Genomic DNA, 21,014 nt, shown 5'->3' with positions numbered 1-21,014 from the left:
ACCATACGATACGGAATAATAGAAATGGGTTGAGTGACCTGCACTAAGTCAATGCCGAAATCAATATCCATGTCGGGTGGCATACCCGGCAGGTCTGCAGGAAATACATCCGAAAAGTCTCGCACGACCGGTACTGAATCAATAATAGGAGTTTCTTCTTCAACATCTCTCACAAAAGCCAAATATGACAAGTATCCCTTTCCAACCATACGTTGGGCCTTCAAATAAGAAATTACCCTACTAGGAACAAGATCTAGAGAACCCCTCCATTTAACCTTTGGCAACCCCGGCATCGTCAACGTCACGATTTTTACATGACAGTCTAGAATAGCATGACATGGAGACAACCAATCCATACCCAGGATTACATCGAAATCAACCGTACCGAGTAATAAGAGATCAACTTTAGTCTCTAGTTTCCCAATAGTTGCCACACACGACCGATACACACGATCCACAGTAATAATATCGCTCACCGGTGTAGATACACAAACAGGTGAAACTAAGGACTCACAGGGCATATCTAGATAATGAGCAAAATACGATGATACATATGAATAAGTGGAACCAGGGTCAAATAATATAGAAGCCTCTCTGTGGTATACTGAAACAATAACTGTGATCACTGCATCTGAGGCAACAACATCTGGCCTGGCAGAAAAAGCATAGAATGGAGCATGCCCGCCTCCTGATCAGCCTCCCCCTCTTAGGTGACCCCTAATTGCCTGACCCCCACCCCGATATGGCTGGGCGGGTGGTGTAACTGCTAGTGCTGGTGTCGTCGGTCGAGAACTCTGATATAGAGCCCCATTCAACAGCCTAGGACACTCTCTCTTGAAATGACCAAATTCTCCGCTCTCGAAACAACCCCTCCTCTGACGAAATTGTTGCTCCTGATAACCCGAGGAATTACCTGTCGAAGCCTGAGCGGACGAGGCATGATGAGAACTCTGTGCTGGTAGTGCACTGAATGAAGACTGGCCTAAGTGAGCACTGTAAGAACCGTGGCTAGCTGATGCACCACGATAAGCAAAATGACCCGTATGAGCGTGTCTGTAAGAACGACCCATACCGCGGTAAACCTGAGCCCCTGAAGGAACACCGTTGTAATCACCTGGACCACGAGGCCTCTTAGCCTCTCTCTCTCCACGTTCCTGGCTACGAACCATCTCTATCTGCCGAGCAGTGTCCACTACCTCATCAAAAGTAGCACCAGATACTCTCTCTTTAGTCATAAGTAATCGCAGCTGATATGTGAGGCCATCAATGAACCTCCTAATCCTCTCCCTATCAGTGGGAACCATCCAGACTGCATGATGAGCCAACTCAGAAAATCTCATCTCGTACTGCGTCACGGACATATCACCCTGGCGAAGCTGCTCAAACTGCCTGCGCAGCTCCTCTCTGAGGGACTGTGGCACGAACTTCTCCAAAACGACCATAGAGAACTGCTGCCAAGTAAGGGGTGTTGCGCCAATAGGCCTACACCTCTCGTATGTCTCCCACCATCTGAGTGCAGCCTCAGAAAATTGAAAAGTAGTGAATGAGACCCCACTGGTCTCCAGAATACCCGCTGTCCGAAGCACCCGTTGACACCTATCCAGAAAACCCTGAGCATCCTCTGACTCAGTACCGCTAAATGGTGGAGGTCTAAGCCTCTCAAATCTCTCAAGTATCCTCTGCTCATCATCTGTCATAACAGGAACTACCGGGCCCTAAGCAGCTGCAGCCGGCTGGGCTGGTAGTGCCCCCGATACCTGAAGTCCTTGTACTACCTAGTTTGGAGTAAGGGCAACAGGGGTATGAGTACCTCCCCCGGCCTGAGAAGTGGCAGGTGCGGCCTGAGCCGAAACCACCTGAGCAAGACCAGTGCAAGCTGCCAATATCTGGGCCAAAGTCTCCTGAAGGCCTGGAATCTCAATGGGCACAACTGGTGCCTGAGCTGATCCTGTCGGCTCAGCTATATCCGGAGTCTGCTCCTGAGCTGGAGCAACTGGTGGTACTACATGTGCTGGTCCAACTGTGGTACGAGCTACACCTCGACCTCTACCTCGGCCCCGACCTCTCACGGCCCTAACTGGTGGCACTAGTGGCTGACTGTCCGATCCGGTAGTACGTGTCCTCACCATTTGTGAGAGAATAGAATAGGAGAAATTTAGTTTCCATAATCAACAAATTCGCACGACAAAATACAAGAAAGTGAAATTTTTCTAAGGGTTCCGCAACCTCTCGAAGATAAGTACAGACGTCTCCGTACCGATCCACAAGACTCTACTAAACATGCTCATGACTCGTGAGACCTATGTAACCTAGGCTCTGATACCAACTTGTCACGACCCAAAATCTCAACTTGTCGTGATGGCGCGTATCTAGATACTAGGCAAGCTGATAATATCCATAATCCATAATTTCTCTCAAGTTTGAAAATAAAATAATTAAATAAAGCGAAAGAAATCTCAAAATTTCAAATATATCACTCCCAAAACTCGGTGTCACTAAGTACATGAGCATCTAATCTAAATACAAGTCTAGAAAAAACGGTCTATAATAGTCCGAGACCAAATACAGTAAACAAAGAGATAGGGAAGGAGAGGCAAGGTCTGCGAGACACGACAACTACCTCTGAATCTCCGGAAAATCAACTGTACTATAGAATCAACACCCGCTATGTCTGGGAACACCTGGATCTGCACAAGAAATGCAGGGTGTAGTATGAGTACAACCATACCAAAAATTCAACTTTCGACATTTCAAGCCTAATTCCACTCCGGACCTCCAAATAATATTTCGGACATGCTCCTAAGCTAAAAATTATCATACGGAGCTATTGGAATCATAAAAATTTAAATCCGAAGTCGTTTACACATAGGTCCATATCTGGTCTACTTTTCTAACTTAAATTTTCAATCATGAGACTAAGTGTCTCATTTCACTCAGAATTCCTTTCGGACCCGAATCCACTATCCCGGTAAGTCAGAAAATAACTATAAAGTATAAATTGAGCAGTAAATAAGGGAACAAGGTTATAATACTCAAAACGACCGGTCGGGTCATTACAAAAATAAGTAAGAAAAAACACACGTACCTAATTAAAACTTAATTGTCCATCTTCATAGATTTAGATGATATCCAATCATCTTGACTACAACAAACAAGTCATCATACAACGATCAACATTAATCATTTACAAAAACTTGCACTTTATTCGTTTGTGTATGATTATTTATTGAAATCTTTATTTTGATTATATTGAATTATTTTATAAAATTGTATACAATATGACTCGGTATATACGTGCAACACACGTGACAAGAAACTAGTTATTATAAAAGCATGAATAAAATATTAGATTACAAAAATAACCTTTTAATATTAAGCATAATAACTCGCAATAAAAGGACATAATCGGAATTTTAGACATTAGCCTTGTAATCCTATTAGTTTTAGGACATAATACTACACGTTAGGAATGCTATTAGTATAATTATTTTTGGGCATAGATATTAGCTTTGTAATCCTATTACTTTTAGGATATGCTTCTGAAGAAATTCCTATTACTAATTTAATTTGAAAATGTATTATATTGTCTAAATCTATTTAGAAATAGGAGAGCCTATATATTATTATAAAAGTATGAATATAATATTGATAGACCAAAATAGCCCTAAAATATTAAACAGAATAACTCATAGGGAAAGGACATAGCTGTAATAACTTTTTTTTTGGACTATAATAACTTATATGTTAATTTTTTAATATTTAAAATTTTAAAATTAATACAATCTTGTCTATTAAATTATTATTAACAATATGTAGGAATATTTAATGAAATCAATTTCATAAGAATCCTCCATATTAGTAATACATTACCACTCTATAATATTCAATACCAAATAAAATATAAGTAATGTTAAACGGACTGCATAAAGCTTTGAAATTGAGAAACAATCCCCAAGATAATATATTATTATATTATATTTAAATTATTTTTCTACTCAAATAATATTTTATTATTATTAATTTTTCGTGTAATATATAAAAATATACCCAATTATTAAAGAACAACTAAGAAAATTTTTAAGAATATAAATGTGTGAGAAAAGAAATAAAAAGGTTGGTAAGGGCCACTACCACTAATGATTTTGCAAACATAAAGATCTAAAAGTAGAATGTCATCGATCTTTTTACTGGTCATCTTATGTTTTAGAACTCGAATTTGCGCTCTTAAGCCTTAAAAATCTTATTTTTACCCTTCTCAATTTGCGTGCGCAGTCCGGGCAGGTTTTCGGAAAGCTTTTTTGTTGAAAATTGATGAAAATAAGAATTTATGCCTTAAAAGTTGATTTTAGTTGATTTACGATCAATATTTTTGGTAAATAGACCCGGATCCATGTTTTGACAATCCCGGTGGGTTTGTATCGAATTATGGCACCTGGGCGTATACCCGGAATCGAATTCGGAGGTCCCCAGCTCAAGTTATGATTTTTTTATGAAAATTAAAAGTATGAAAATTATTTATTTTTAAGAATTGATTGATGTTTGGCATTGTTAGTACCGGGTCTGTATTTTGATTTCAGAGCCCGGTACAGGTTCATTATGATATTTAAGACTTGTCTGTGAAATTTGGTGAGAAACGGAGTTGATTTGACGTGATTCGGATGTCCAGTTGAGAAAATAGAAATTTTAAAGTGTTCTTGAGAATTTCATTTAATTTGGTGCTAAATTCGGAGTTCTAGGTGTTATTTTGGCGATTTGATCGCGCGAGCAGGTACGTGTGATGTTTTTTTAGACTTGTGTGCATGTTTGGTTTGGAGCCCCGAGGGCTCGGGTGAGTTTTGGATAGGCCACGGGATGTTTTGGACTTGGGAACCTATGGGGGATTTACCCTTCGCGAACGCGACCGACTCATCGCGAACGCGAAGCACTTGGGGACCTAGGGTAGGGTTGGTCGTTCCTTCATCGCGAACACGAGCTATGCCTCGCGAACGCGAAGGCCAAAGGGGAGTAACATCGCGAACGCGAGCAGGGTCTCGCGAACGCGAAAGCTTGGCAGCCAGTACCCTTCGCGAATGCGACAGTGGTCTCGCGAACACGATGCAAATTGTTGCCCAGTGCATAAAACAGAATCAAACACGGGTTTAAGCCATTTCTTCAACATTTTTCAAGAACCAAACGGGTAGAGGCGATTTTCAAGAGTCATTTTCTTCCCCAAAGTGTTGGTAAGTGATTTTAAACCATTTTCTTTCCATTACCCATTACATTTCTTGAATTATCAACATAAAATCTAGAGTTTTCATGGTAGAATTAGGGTTAGGGTAGAAACTAGGAATTTCAGAAATTTGGGGATTTAGACCTCAATTTGAGGTTAGATTCCAAAACCAATTATATATTCAGGATCGGGGGTGAATGGGTAAATAGATTTTGGTCCGAATCTCGGGTTTTGACCAAGCGGGCCCGGGGTCGATTTTTCGACTTTTTGGAGGAAAATTTGAAAAATTTAATTTATGCAATATAATTGATTTCTTTAGCAATATTTGATATTATTTAGTCATTGTTTAATAGATACGAGTGGTTTGGAGGTGAATTCCAAGGGAAAAGTTGTAATTGAGAATTAAGTGGCTTTCGGAGCGAGGTAAGTATTGTGTCTAACCCTGACTTGAGAGAATTAGAAACCTTAGATTACTTGCTAAATGAAATCCATATGAGCGGCGTATATGTGAGGTGACGAGTACTTTTGCGCTGCCAATTTACCTGTTTTTCCATGTTTCTCTGTTTTTCTTATATTGTCTCATTCCTATACCTAATTGCTACGTGTTATACTAGTGTTGTTCAATTTATCGTTCTTATCATGTTTACGGATTTTATGGTGATAATTGAGTTTTTATTTCAAAGTTGAGACTGATATTATAGAACCAAATGTTGAAGTAAGGTTTGTGCTTGTTATTTTATCTCTCTGTTGTTATTTATGCATTGCATTATGGTAAGAGAGAGTGTTAATGCACGAAGGGTGATGTCGTGCCATATTGTGAGTGTTAATGCACGAAGGGTGATGCCGTGCCATATTGTGAGTGTTAATGCACGAAGGGTGATGACGTGCCATATTGTGAGTGTTAATGCACGAAGGGTGATGTCGTGCCATGATATGAGAGTTAATGCACGAAGGGTGATGTCGTGTCGTTTCTATTAATTTTATGGTGAGATTGAGAGTAAAAGCACGAAAGGTGATGTCGTGCATTTTTCCTTACTGTATTCACTATTCCTGTTGATTCATGGTATATTGACTACTCCGGTGATCATTCTGTTGTAGTTCTTTATCTTGTATTCCCCTCACTATGTTCCCCTCCAGATAATTCCTGTTTAGTTCTTCATTTCTGTTATTTGTATATACACTGTTAAATTGTACACGTTGATTTGTAGGTGCCTTACCTTAGCCTCGTCACTACTTCGTCGAGGTTAGGCTCGACACTTACCAGTACATGGGGTCGGTTGTACTGATACTGGAAATGCGAGGATCCCATCCTTAGCTCTGAATCACAAGTAGATTACACATCATACCAATTAAAACCTTCCACTAATTCAATTTCCGCTAGCAAGGTCATAACACATGCTGAACTCCCACACTGGTAGAGCATTTAATTCACAAATCGTAACCAACTACCCAGAAATCACATCAAAACCTACCGTAATAGGTAACAGAAAGACATTCCTAGTCTTATATCTCCTAATAATGAATAAAACAAAAAAATAGACATGGGCTACCACTATAGAATCTCCCAATAGGGGTAAACACATAAGCAGAGTACAAAATCACGAAACTCACCTATATGTGAAGCAACATAGGATGACTCACCCCGATAAGCAGAACCGAAACAAAATATGAATGGTGCTCCTTTATAACAAATCAAAACCATACTTGTACTACATCATCCAGTGCAGCAGCCTCATCCCTACCGTAGAAAGTACATTAACGGGCCGAGGCCCCCCTCTTAGGCTCCCTCTACCCACCTGACCTGCACACCAACCAGGCGGTGCAGTGATATCAGCAACTCGATCAGAACGCATATCATGGATACCCCGCCGTAATACATTTGTTCGGAGTCTGGGATAATATCTCACCATGTGGCTGAATTCGGGTATTTTGTAATAATGAGCATTCTAGCTCGGTAAGTATCTCCTAATGTAGATTTTATGTGTGGATCGGATGGAAAGCCGCCATGGGTATATTGTTTGGATCGGGTTGTACACTGCAACAGTGAGATGTTGATTACAGTCTCCTATATCTATTTTCGTGTGTTTTGTTTTCCATTTCCTGAGGAAGGTTCATAACATCCTTTCGGTTATTTAAATTAGTTACGCAGGTTGAGTAGTTCTTTCCAGAGTTCGATTCCTTATATATCACATTCGAGTTGGTAGCTTGTTAGCACATTGTGGCATGATATGAGACTTTTGGTAGTGTCTGAGGTGGATTATTGCCTGAGTAGCTTGTACTGGGTGAGACGAGATTATTGGACCTGGGATTAGTGCGATCGGATTTATATGAGGCATATTAAAGAATAAATATTGTTATTCAGTACAGAATGAGGTAATGGCTCTTTTCGGGAGGAGAGACTCCATAAATTATGATCGGCAGATGGTTATGAGTTCTACACCTCTTCTCTGTCGTGGTAGTATTGCGAGAGCTAAAGCAAGGCTTAATTGGTCATGAGGTACACTACGGACTTCGGGTCAGCGAAAATTTTAGATGTGGTGCTGTGGAGAGATTGCCTTGGGCAAATGAGTTACGAGGTTACTTAATAATTTGCACATAGGAATTTCTTAAGACAAATATAAGGTTTGGATCAAACCTACTGGGTTCAGCTGAACCCATAGCCAAAGGGCTAGTTCCGCCGCTGCATGTAAAGAAATATGTAAATCCCCAAGTAAGTTATTTAGAGATTTTAAATTTTTAGATAAGTTACCTAGGGATTACAGATTTGTTTGTAAATTACATGTGAATTCTTTCACAAGAAAATTTTGATTAAGTAGCGTGAACTTTCAAATGTGAATCATAAATTATATAATCAACTATCTTAAACCTGGTCATAGTCACTTTCGTTCACATTTTTAAAGCCACCATCGATTTAATTATCGGAAGGTTAATTATCTTTATAGATAAAGTTAGTGCATTCGCATATTTCATTAGTTCTTCTAAACCTCCTATTTGTGTTACACAATTTCTTTCTTACGTCACCCAACATTTCTACTCTATCTCTATTTTAGTGTCGTTTTTCTTGCAATTGAGTATATAGTTCAAAAATTGAAAGCACAACCTACGGTCTAATAATCTCATCAACTTTTCATTATAGCAATTGTCGATTGCTCATGTTTATAAAGGTCTTCAGCGTATTAAGATATATCTGGCATAGTTACCATATCAGTCTAAGAATATCATGTTAGTCCCGCCAATATTATTGTATTTGTAAATAATAATTTTACAAAATATAAGTTATCGTAATGAAACAGTAATTAATTCGAGCTCACTGAATTCACAGTGTTTCCTTAAGGAATTTATTCCTCTCCTAGTACCCAAGGTAATGGATTATTTCTTCCCAGGATAGAACGAATCACACACTGGTGTAGCGGTACTTCAAACCCCAGTGTTTCAGCGAACACAAAGTTCGGTAGCAAATCACACTTACAGTTGCTTTGTTTGAAGTTAAAACAATGCAGAATGAAGGAGTAGAAACTCAGAAAATCGTATGGAAATGCTGAGAGGAAGGAGTGCAACGTATAGCCAAATCTGTTGAGCGATTTCAGTCTTGTGTATTGTGTGTTGTGTGTCTTTCTTCAACAGCTGCTGCACATATATATAGCAGCCAGTATTGAAGAAGAACAATCGTCCACCGAGTTTGATGACAATTGACGGAGACCCAATAAGATGCAGGACTTGAGCGGTGTCACATGGGAAGAGAAGCAGAGTCGAGGGAGGTGGGTAGGACAAGGCCGAGTCTTGTGCTACATAACATGCATGCCTAAGCCAACAATAGCAATGGTTGAATACTATAGGAAATAGGAATAGTTACTCACATTAGTAATATATAAAATCTGAAGGGTTACACCCCTTCAAATATATTTAATATTTTTATTTATTTATTTATTTAAATAAGTAAATAATTTAGATTAATAAGAGGGTAATTTGGTAATTCAATTTTTTAGTTATGACTTTTCACTTTTAATATAATATATATAAATATAGATATAGATATAGATTAGTTGCAATAATAATATCTTTACATTCAGGGGCGAAGCTAAGTTCCACCAAGGGTGATCAACTGACCACCATTCGTCGAAAAATTATACTCCGTATAAGGTAAAATATTACTTGTTATTGATTAAAAATAAACTTTGAACACTCTTACATAGACCACTGACAAATATTTGAAAACCCTTATTAAATTTTCTGGCTTCGCGCTATTTACCTTTCTAGCTGAACTTTATCAAAAACATAGAGTAATAATAATGCGAATTATATGTGAAATCTAAAACACTGCTCATTCATGTCCCAGTCCAGTTGTTGTTCATCTATTTGAGTACTGAAAAGGTACACAACCTTCCAAATACGACGCCGTGTTGAGATTATAGGTGTAAGTGCTTCATTGCATATTATCGTATTTGTCTTCGTCGGTCAAATCAATATTGCTTTCCATTATGGAGACACAAAAGAAGACCGCCTAAGAATCCAAGATCCAACCCTTGCCCTTTTTCTAAAGCCACCTATCTTCAATTGCCACTTTCCTGGAAGTGATTTTTCTTTTTCCTTCTTTTTTCTATTTCTATCATTGTAGAGAGAGATAATTTGAGCCTTGAAGGGCACGTAACTAGAAGTTTTAATAGTTAGATTGATCATTTAAGGTTAAAAAAGGTTCAACAGGATCAAAGGTAGAAACGTACGGCGAAAGTAATATTAAACGAAAAGTCCAATAGATAGAAAAAATTGTTCTATTTCTGATAGTATAAGGAAAATTTAACGCGCTTCCCTTAAAGATACCGTAATTTTCTTGTCATGGATAGATTCTATATTCTATATATTATTACGACAAGTGAAGTTATCCAAGTAAGGAGAAAACACTGATGCTCTGAAGATTTATTACAAATGACGTCTATTTTAACCCCCTTTTCAATTTTCAAATGTTAGCAAGTAAATCATCACACTTCTAAATGTTAGCATGTTCGACCAAGTTTGCTATAACACATGGAATTAGAATTTTAATGATCGCTTTCACATTTCGTTAGACCTAAAATTGGACTAATGTGTATTAGTAGAGGAAGGAAGCTAAAATGGTATATCCCAGTAATACTTTTCCAGTAGATTAATAGTCTCTTTGGCCAAACTGGAAAAATAGGCTTATTTTGATAAGTGGTTTTTCTAGAAGTGCTTTTTGAAAAAGTACTTTTGAAAAGAAACAGTTTGTGTTTGGCTAATTAACCTAAAAAATACTTTTGAACAATAATTTATATTTGGTCAAACTTTTCAAAAAGTACTTTTAAGTATCAAGTTATGAATAAGGACATGAAAAGATTTACTTAATAGTTAATATTATATGAATAAATAAATAATCTCAAATATTTATTATTAAAGATAATAATTCAATTTTTTCATTTTATTTAAGTAAAACATGATAATAAAATTTAAAAGTACTTTAATTCTTTCAAGATGATTTAAATATATCAAAAAATTATTTAACAAATAAAGCATTCACCTCAAAAGTCACCATATTAGAAAACTATCCTAAAAATAAAAAGAAATACTTATACATTAGGAGAGTTCAATAATATAATCTCTAATTCTAAGTATTAGATTTAAAATAAGTAAGGTTATTTTGATATATACCATATTTTGCTAAGGGTATTTTTAATAAGAAGAAAAGTCAAAACTACTTCTACTTCTGGGAAGAAACTACTTTTTTCTGTTTCTCTAAATTTGCTTCTGCTTCTTCCCAGATGGACTTTTTTTTCCCAAAAAAGCTTGGCCAAACGCCTCAAGTTGAGAAAAAAAGTGCTTTTTGAGGAAAAAAAATACTTTTGGGGTAGGGAAAAGCTTGGCCAAACAGGCTATAAAACAGTCCTATTAATGTGTCAGCGATATAGATAACACATGTCCTTAAATACAATAGTGACAATCCCAAGAAATACATTTCTTGTAACACTATATTTACAGGTATGGATGATGAGCTGGAGAGACAGAATATTTACAACCTGACAGAATTTTAGCTGGGGCGACCCCAACTTGTTTTGGACCGAGGCATAGTTGTTGAAGTATTCTTGAAGAAAAGGATTGCACTTGCTGCTCAGCTGTGTGCAGAACGCCCAAAGTACATGCAAATTGGTGGGTTGATCCGGAAGATGAAGAGGATAGCTGATGGTATCGTCCAAATACTATCCCCACATATCAAACAGAGGGGCTACTGCACCAGCAAAATCTACTGCATCTTTCTTATTTATCCTCTCCCATACAAATAATATCACTGTACCAACAAACATGTTGATTGCAAAATAAGCTCCAATGTATAATGGCACAGCCATTGCCATCGGAATAGGAATAAAACGGGAATATTCTGCCGGAGTCACATCCCTCAAGAGGTTTAGGGCTAGAGCTGCCCAAAGAACTCACAAACATAATGCAGGGCAATGCTTGGGAAGTTCAGCGAACCCCTCAATTCCGAGAATGGCCATCTCTCGGTACATAACAGCATAAATTGCTTTGTATGCACTATCAGGAGCGCCAATGTCAAAACCATTCCAATACATCCAAAATGTAAGGGGTGCAGCAAATGCACCCATTGCTGTTCCCACCAATTGACTGACAGACATAGATTTAGCTGATGATTCTGTAAGATACCCTGTCTTGAAATCTTGCATTAGATCAGCAGCAGTGGAGATGATGGACATCATAACCCCACATGCTACCAATCCTGCTATGACCCCGTCATTGCTTCCTACTAGTGAAACAATAATAAAGAGACATCTTCCCATCAGTTAAAGCCAAGCTCCAGACTGTGAGGCCAGTTGCATAGGAGTTGCAGAAGGTGAGGGCAGGGGCAATTAGATATGAGCAAAGGACCAAATACCACTTGAGTGAAGGAAAGATAATTGGCATTGTGGCCGTTGATATTGCAGCCAGGACAATTTATCCAGAAGCAGCAAACCAAAATGGTATCTTATCTTTCAGGAAACCTCATCACGCTTCTTTTCGAGTTGTAATTTGGAATCTTCACCATCTATAGAAGTTTTGAATGCACAACATTGAGAAACTTCAGATATAAGAACATCTGATCATTTTACTGGGAGTACCCAAACTTCCATGCTAACTGTATGATTAATTTGTTACAGACTTTAAACTAAATATTGTGATAATACAACGGAACTTCCATATATTATATTTCTGAATAGATCGATTCAATCACAGAGAAATTGCAGCATGGTAATCCAGGAGCAATGTCAATGCAACACTGACGATCACTTTGTCTTTCCTTGAACATATTCACTTAAATGCAGTGAGATCATTAAGAAAACAGAAAAAGTCTAGTGCTATCAAATTTCAGCAGCTTGTTTTCTCGTCATTACAAACTATACATCAGTATACTAATCCGATACTCAAACAATTTCTTTAATATTAAATTATTAAAAGTTTGGTGCTCAACCTCATTGTATTATCCTTGCCAGTAACAACAACAACAACATACTCAGTGAAATCCCATAAGTGGGGTATGGAGAGGGTAGTGTGTATGCAAACCTTGCAACCTTGTGAAAGTAGAGAGACTATTTTCGATAGACACTCGACTCAAGAAAAGCATAATCCAGCAGTTAAAAAAAAATATGGTAGTAGAGAAGCCATAAAGGAAGCAGTAATAACGGCAAGAAAAATAAGATAACGGAAGCAAGCAACAACATGCAGTAATAAAAAATCTAAGAATAAGAGAAAACGGGCGTAATACTAATACTACCGGTATGGAGAAGGAAAACATGCAACTACTCATCAACCCACAACCTTAATCCTCGACCTCCACGCTCTCTTATAGAGGGTCATGTCCTCAGTAAGCTGAAGAGCATGTGGCCTGATTATATTCTAAATAAGATATATAGTATGTAAATAAATTGTACTTCGATAATTGAGCATCACCTGAGACCTCCCTGACAATGGGAAGATTTTTCTGTTTGCTGTTATTTCTGAAATCCATCACGGAGATTGATGCTATCTTAATCAGATTGTATTTCCATCACAAAATAATAAACAGAAATTAGCTTGATGATCAGTTGTAGCATGAATGAGGCAGTGCAACCCCCCCCCACCACACACACACACACACACACACCACACACAGATACAAGACATGTAATGAAGTTCAACTGAATACAAAAGCTAGCAAGTATAAACTAGCAAGAGGATGGGTTAGTCAGCCAAGACTAAACTGCACAAATATATAGTCCTAAACAGCAGGTCCACTGTTAGTATCCGTTCTGGTATGTTCTAAGGTACAAGGCTCCGCCTCCCATGCATACAGCAAGCATTAAACTTATACTGGATAAAAATGCCAATATCAACTTTGCAAGAGAATGGTTACTCACCGCAGACAAAATTTGTAATTCTCATTATCCATCATGTCATACAAACAGGAAACATGACAGCAATTCCAAGGCTAAGAGCTTAGGAAGGAAGTTATTTTTTGTATGAGCAAACTCTACAGAGGTAGAAATTTCTAATCAGTCACGTACTAGTAGTTTTAGTAGACAAATTCTCCAATATCAACGGCTGCCAGCTCAATGCTCTTTTACTCAAACTTCAGTTTAAGGGCCCTACAAGTATCAATGGCACAATGGCCTCAGATTGTCTTCACATAAAAAGAAAATAATTAGATAACTCTTGATATGTTTCACTATCAAGTGAACAACCTGCCTTAATCTAAACATAACTAAGTCATAAGTGAGCAACGTATCATAATCTCAAATATCATCTCCTACATATCAAGTCTCAAGTTGAATGCTTTGCATGGTCCTGTTAACCATTACTAAGGGGTGACACATACGAATGGTCCCAACAGAAGTTCCATAAAGTACTGTGCTATATTACCATTTGATTTGTTCGTTTTTTGAATGAAAACGTTAGGATCACTCTAGGTAATGAAAATTAATTTCAGCACAGAGAAGTTTTCAGCATCAGTAATGACTATCAAAACTAGAAAAGAAGAGCAATCAAAACTAAGCACACACCGTATCCTAAGATAAAGTAATGTATAACACAAATATAAGAAAAACCAAAACTAAGCAGACAGTTACCGAAGATAAACTAATGTATAACAGAAATATAAGAAACAAGAGAGTTTACGATTACAGATGGAACCTTAAGTAACGCTCAGTTGTCGACAATCCAGACCAGAATAAGATAGCAATGCCTTCAGGAAAGTTAACAACACATTACTTGTTAGTAACAGAATGAAACTCCTTTACAAAAATGATAATAATTAGTTACGTGTTTACCACTGTCACTATGAAGGAATCCTCCACTGTATCTACCACCTCCATCATTCCCGCCTCGCTCCATCTTTCAGTAGATTCCATTATAGAAATTCTTAAATCTTGAACACTACGATAGCATACAAGTTAATTCCAACTTTAATGAGTAAATAAAGTTTCTTTCCGCCTAGGTGGTCTGTCAGGAATACTTCCTGGCTTGAACTTTGAAGCCTCGTGCCTTGCAAGTTCGGGGGGAACATGACTGTTGCTTTGGATGAGCATTTGCTTAAGATCGTAAAAGACATCAGTATCCTGCAGGGTCAAGAATGTTGTGGCTACACCCTTCTTTCCTGCACGACCTGTACGTCCAATACGATGGGTGTATGCTTCAATATTGTTTGGCATATCATAGTTAATCACATGGGCCACATCAGGTATATCAATTCCACGACCGGCAACATCAGTAGCAACTAACACATTATACCTCTTTGTCCTAAATCCTTCAAGGCTGATTTCTCTCTGATCCTGTGACTTCCCACCGTGCAGTGTGCTTACCCTATAGCCAGTTTTGTCCAGATTCTTGGCAACAAAATCAGCCTGCTTCTTAGTGTTGATGAACACAATAGCAGTCCTATCTCCAAGCTCATCCAGCAGCCTCTGCAGCATATACATTTTCTCCGATTCCTTTACCATGAACACGTGCTGAGTAATGAGGTCAGTAGCCTTTCCAGCAGTGCCAACAGTCACGACAACAGGATTTCTCAAGTATTTTCTAGCCAGCCGCTCTACAGCAGGTGGCATGGTAGCACTGAACATATAAGTGGTTCGATAAATCTTCTTCTCATCAAGCTCTTCATTCTCATTCTCTGGTTTCATATTACTCGAAGGCATAGCATCCAATACACCCATAACCTGAGGTTCAAAACCCATGTCCATCATTCGGTCAGCCTCATCAAGAACAACATAATTACACTGATTCAGAACACAATAACGTCTCTCCAAGCAATCGAGAAGTCTACCGGGAGTAGCAATTACTACTTCACAACCTTGCCTAATCCTAAAACCTTGCTCCTCTATGGACTGTCCACCAACAATAGAAACAACTCGGATACCCAAATAGTGCGCAAACTTAACAGTCTCATCCTCAATCTGTTGAGCTAGCTCTCGCGTGGGGGCCATTACAACAGCATATGGCCCCTCCGCCTCGTTCTCTTCCCTCAACGGAGGAAGCCTACTGATATAAGCTAACATAGGGAGAACAAATGCAGCAGTTTTACCTGAACCAGTTTCCGCGACGCCAATCACATCACGCTGTTGAAGTCCAAGGGGAATGGCAGCCATTTGAATAGGAGATGGCTTCTTGTAGCCAGCTCTGTCAACGGCCTTGAGCAACTCGGTAGTCAACTTGCCCTCGGCCCAATTCCTCATGGGCCAAGGTATCCTCGACCCTTTATAAGATATATTATGATCCTCCCTGAATATCCTCCAATCTCTTTCAGTCATTTCCTCCAGCTTCTTGTCCGACCAATGTCGATCAACCCTCATATCAAAAGTGTCGTACATGTCAGCATCTCGTTCCTTATTCTTCAAGGCAGCTGCTTCTACTGCAGTCCCTTCGATGCCGTTCCTCTTACGTATCTCCTCCAGCAAATCCCTCTTAGTCCTGGCTGCCAGCTTCTTCTGCTCCTTTCGGTCTATTCCAGCACGGAATCCGCGACCGAAGAGTAAACCGGGTTCATGAGGGTTTTGGTAGAGAGAGCTTATGTCACGTGATGTGTCCTCGCTGTGTGCCCAGTCGAAGGAGAACCGGGATTTGTTAATGATCTCTCGCTTCTTGGGCTTTTCCGGGCCCAGATAATACTCTTTAGTAGTTTCGACCTCCTTTTCTTTCTCCAATCGAGCTCGCTTTCGTTGTTTTAATTCTTCGTCACGCTCCTTCCGTTTCCTGCGCTCGGCCTCCCGGTCCATCGACTCTCCCCTGTCTCTTTTTGAATCTCTTTCTCCGTTCCTGTCACGACGGATGTGAAGGATATGTTTGTGATGGTGTTCATCGTGGCGGCGGAGCAGTTGTCGCTGTGCTTTAGTGAGAAAGATGGGAGAAAGATGGGAGTTCATTGTCGTGATACACCAAAATAGTGCGTCATACTAATATATTTATAATCGAAGAAATCCTATTTCAAGTTGAAATAGGATTTCTTAAAAAAAAAAAAAAAAAAAAAGGAATTCTCTGGATTAGGAATTTCTCCGCGCTAACATAATCCTTGAAGGATTAGGACATTAGTTGCAGCTATATCTTAATGCTACACTATTTGGTTCTCTTGAGTGTAGTAATTAGTAAACTTGTCAAAAATCAAAGTTTATTCAGGTGCAATGATACTTGAACCGTCAAAACTAGTAGGTACTAGATGTTTACGTTCTAATACTTCAATTGGGTGCTTTAATGCATCATGTGTCTCATTTAATGGTGTTTGCTTCAAAATTTTGATCTTTTTTAATTATTAAAATATTTGCAAAAAAAAATTTCAGCTAACTACCAAGAAAGAAAAGTTTTTTCTTTTGCATAAGTCGACAAACTATCTTAAAAACTTTTTATTGAAACAGTTTCTATTAGAATTGAAAATTATTATAAAAAACTCTTCTTCAAATTTTTGAAGCAAACTCCCTCGTTAGCAGACTATAAGAGGAACTAAAGGTTCAGTTATTTTTTGGTATTGCTATAGTGGAAACCTTTTAAATTTCCTCTTTCTTTCATGATCGGTTTGGTAGATCAGTAACAAAATCTGATTTTGATTTTTATTTCATTATGTCATAACAGTCGGATGTCTGTAAATTTACTAAGAAAGAGAATTAACGACAAACCAAGGGGCAAGGGGTTATGAGTTTAATGGTTTTAATGGGAGGAAAGGGAGGGGAAGCGGGTCTGAATAAGTTATGGTTAGGATATGGGGCTGAGTTTTTTAATTCAAACGACTGGGTCATTTTTCTGGAAGCAAGGTTGATTCTGATACTGAAACATCTGCAAATGCTTCATCTTTGCCCTAGGATATCCATGGTGCTCCTCCTGAAAGTTTTATTGTTAAGCTTGCTGAAGTAATTGGACGTATGAAATCACTGCGGAAAACAAAATTGTTGCTGAAGTAAGTAGACTCTATGAAAATAGTTCACATTCAATTTTCTAAGCAGCTATGTTAGGGATTCCTGTTGTCATCTCACATCAGCTTTTTCTTATATGAATATATGCATTGAGCTTTCTGTCCTGCTATTACGGAGTTTCTGAAAAATAATATAGAAGTGTCACTTTACATCCCTGATGGATAGCTGCAGCTGTATCTTAATGCTACACTAGTTGGTTCTCTTAAACTTGCCAAAAGTCAAAGTTTATTCATCTGCAATGATCGTTGAACCAGCAAGGCTAGTAGGGACTAGATGTTCACGTTCTAATGCTTCAATTGGGTGTAAGGGTGGCATGTGGGTTGGTTAGGACTTGAACCAGCAAGGCTAGTCGGGACTAGATGTTCACATTCTAATGCTTCAATTGGGTGTGAGGGTGGCATGTGGGCCGGTTAGGACAGGGCCCGGCCCAGGACCGCAAGTCTAAATGGGCAGTGGGCCTAAACGGTTCTAACCGGATAGGACCGGGACCGTGGGGAGGTGGGCTGGGTAGTGGGCCAGTCCCATAGGCGAGGCCCGCGAGACCGGGATCGGCTGGGAAGTGGGCCGGTTCAAGCGGTCCTAAATGGGCCTATCCGGGCCCAAGGACTAATTTTTTTAAAAAAAAAATCTGCCACATTATAGTCTTTATGGCATTTAAAATATGGCTGTTTTACCTGCCAAAATAGTCGTTGGCTATTTATAAATAGGCATTTAATCCCCTAACTTTGTTTTAACCATAATTTTTTTATAATTACACTTTTTCTTATATATATATATATATATATATATATATATATCTATATATATATATCTTAATATGTATATATAGTATATCTTAAGATGTATACTATCGAATATGATTTATATACTATGTATATATATATATATACATAGTATATAAATCATATTCGATAGTATACATTGAAAACAGCCTCAAGAGTAAGGTGGGAGTTCTTGGAGGGAAGGATGCCGAGGGTTTATTGGAAACAGCCTCTCTACCCCAGGGTAGGGGTATGGTCTGCGTACACACTACCCTCCCCATACCCTACTAATGGGATTATATTGGGTTGTTGTTGTTATATATATATATATAATGCATTGCTTTGAATATCTCTTTACAATATTTTTGTCTTTAAATTTGAATTAAAAAATTTAGGTGACAATTCTATAATATAATTTACAAGGAATTGCCTTAGATATTTTTATTACCATTTTTTTTCTCTAACTTCTATAAAAAAAAATTTAAAGATAGAAAATATCCGTGGGCCCACTGGGCCCGGAACCGTTAGTTCGTGGTCCCGGTCCCGGTCCCGGACCGGTTCCAACAAAAAACCCGCGAAGCCCGGGACCGCTTAGGACCGGCCCGCCTAGGACCGGCCCACTTAGAACTGGCCCACTTAGGACCGGGCCCGCGAAGCCCACATGCCACCCTTAATTGGGTGCTTTAATGTATCATGTCTCTCTCTCTTTATCTGTATGTATATTTAAGCATATCAATTTGATGTTTACCATGGTTAGAAGTAGTATGTCTTGAAATAATTTCATTTTATGCTTATATTATTTTCTTAATGGCGAGGATGGTGGTGGAGGTTATTTGTTTTAGTAACTGATAATCATTTTTTACCTAGCAGTTCCCTACTTATGACTAGGATTGCACAAAGGCTTATTCGAAATCGCAACCGGCTGACCTATCTGGTTCACTTAAATTTTAAAATGCTAAAACGACAATCTGTAGAATGGTAAGGTCCAAAACACCAGAAAGGCCTTCGACCTCTTTCAAATGCTTTTATTCATTTACTCTAGGAAAAAAACTAAGTGCATTTGGATAAGACTTGTGAGCAGACACAAAATTAGGAGTCATATTTCTTGAAGCAGAATTGTTTTAGAACAATAAAAAATAGTCAATTGGTCATATTCTGCCCTTTATCCTTATTTAATGGTCTTTGACTTGTTTGCTAGAAAAATTTGCAAAATTTTATTTCATTTTCATTCTCATATAGTGATAAACTATGACAAGTCTATATCCTTGTTTGAAACTTTTTGCAAATTGAATCTCTTCATACCTTTGACATACCACTGGGTGACTTTTGTTTTTTGTTTTCCTCTTTCCGTACCCTTAGTCTTCTGTTACTATCTGTTGTTGTCTTGTGTTTCGATTTTCTGACTATATTACCTTTTGCTAGTTTTTTTTTTTTTTTTTTTTTTTTAGTTGTCAGATCGGTTTGCTTGTTATTGTCCCTTCCCCCTTCCTCCTGAGCCGAGGGTCTTTTGGAAATAGCTTATTTGCCTTTTTAAAGGTAGGGGTAAGGTCTGCGTACACTCTATCCTCCCCAGACTCCACTTGTGGGACTACACTGGGTATGTTGTTGTTGTTGATTGAGTCTTCTATTAAGCCTACACCTATCCAGTCGTTAAAACAAAGGGCAATTTTGAAACTTTATCTAACGGTAAGGGTATATTCGATCTGATGGTATAACGAACGGTATATCTAGATAATAAATAATAGTAGAGGGGTATTTTTAACCCTTCTCCCTTTCTTAAATTATCAGATACTAAATCCAAGAGGCAACAACGGCTGTAGGGTAAGCCCCCAAATATTTAAGGCCCCAAAAATATATAATTTATAATTATATATTAGTTAATACAAAATTTCAAATTTTCTTTTTTAAAATTTGGTAGAGATAGGTTTAAATGAGTTACTCCCTCCGGTCCACTTTATTTTTTTTTGTTATTTTCATATATATTAAGAAATTCATCTTTTATCATTAACTAACAATGAAATTGACTATATTGACATTTATTATCTCTTCACATTTTTTTTATTTTGTTTTATATTTGACATAATGCCATTTTGGGATTTGGGATGTGATGATTAGCAACTCCGAGAACCGAAGCAACCGACATAATTCATTGAAAATTTTATGAGCATCAAAGACTATTTCAAATTTTTTGCAAGAAATCTCAATTTGTCATGTAATTTCAATTTAAAAACGTGAGCGAACTATAAAATGGAGCCAAAAAAATTCAACATTTCCTCTCCAGTTTTATTTTAAAAAAATAATTAACATGAATTGTAGGAGATGAAATGATCATCAGATTTTATAACAAGTATTACGTGGACTACTTGAGAAGTGAAACACCAATCACATACTCCAATACTATTTACTTCAAGGGCAATTTTGAAAATAATAATAATTAATTCACTTTTAAAATCTGAAAAAATCAAATATTTTGGACCACAAAAAGGGCCAAAAAATCAGATAAAGTGGACGAAGGGTGTAATATGATAAATCTTTTCTCTCATTAAATTAAACAATATATTTACCTTTTATCAATTTTACTTTTCTTCTATATACACTTTTTTCCATGTT

At 37.9% G+C, this 21,014-nt stretch overlaps 1 protein-coding gene and 1 pseudogene across 10 annotated transcripts; both read right to left on the bottom strand.

Moving 5' to 3' along the window:
* Positions 1 to 11,059: 11,059 nt before the first annotated feature.
* LOC107785777 (putative metal-nicotianamine transporter YSL6) lies at positions 11,060 to 14,578 on the bottom strand (annotated as a pseudogene).
* LOC142161720 (DEAD-box ATP-dependent RNA helicase 21-like) lies at positions 11,060 to 16,673 on the bottom strand. Of its 10 annotated transcripts, none has more exons than XM_075234454.1 (4): positions 14,515 to 16,673; positions 14,363 to 14,429; positions 13,753 to 13,833; positions 11,060 to 13,235 (listed from the first exon to the last, which is right to left on the bottom strand). In XM_075234454.1, the coding sequence occupies exon 1, from the start codon at positions 16,603 to 16,605 to the stop codon at positions 14,650 to 14,652; it is 1,956 nt and encodes a 651-aa protein (XP_075090555.1). In that variant the 5' UTR covers positions 16,606 to 16,673; the 3' UTR covers positions 11,060 to 13,235; positions 13,753 to 13,833; positions 14,363 to 14,429; positions 14,515 to 14,649. The 10 variants fall into 10 exon arrangements, with proteins under 10 accessions (XP_075090555.1, XP_075090556.1, XP_075090557.1 ...); XM_075234455.1 differs by having other exon boundaries at positions 14,378 to 14,429; XM_075234456.1 differs by having other exon boundaries at positions 11,060 to 13,231; positions 14,378 to 14,429.
* Positions 16,674 to 21,014: the final 4,341 nt, after the last annotated feature.

This window comes from Nicotiana tabacum, chromosome 17, assembly GCF_000715075.1.
Source record: "Nicotiana tabacum cultivar K326 chromosome 17, ASM71507v2, whole genome shotgun sequence".
NCBI lineage: Eukaryota > Viridiplantae > Streptophyta > Magnoliopsida > Solanales > Solanaceae > Nicotiana > Nicotiana tabacum.
Note: the sequence above shows the minus strand (reverse complement) of the source record. Positions and strands in the feature narration are given on the sequence as shown.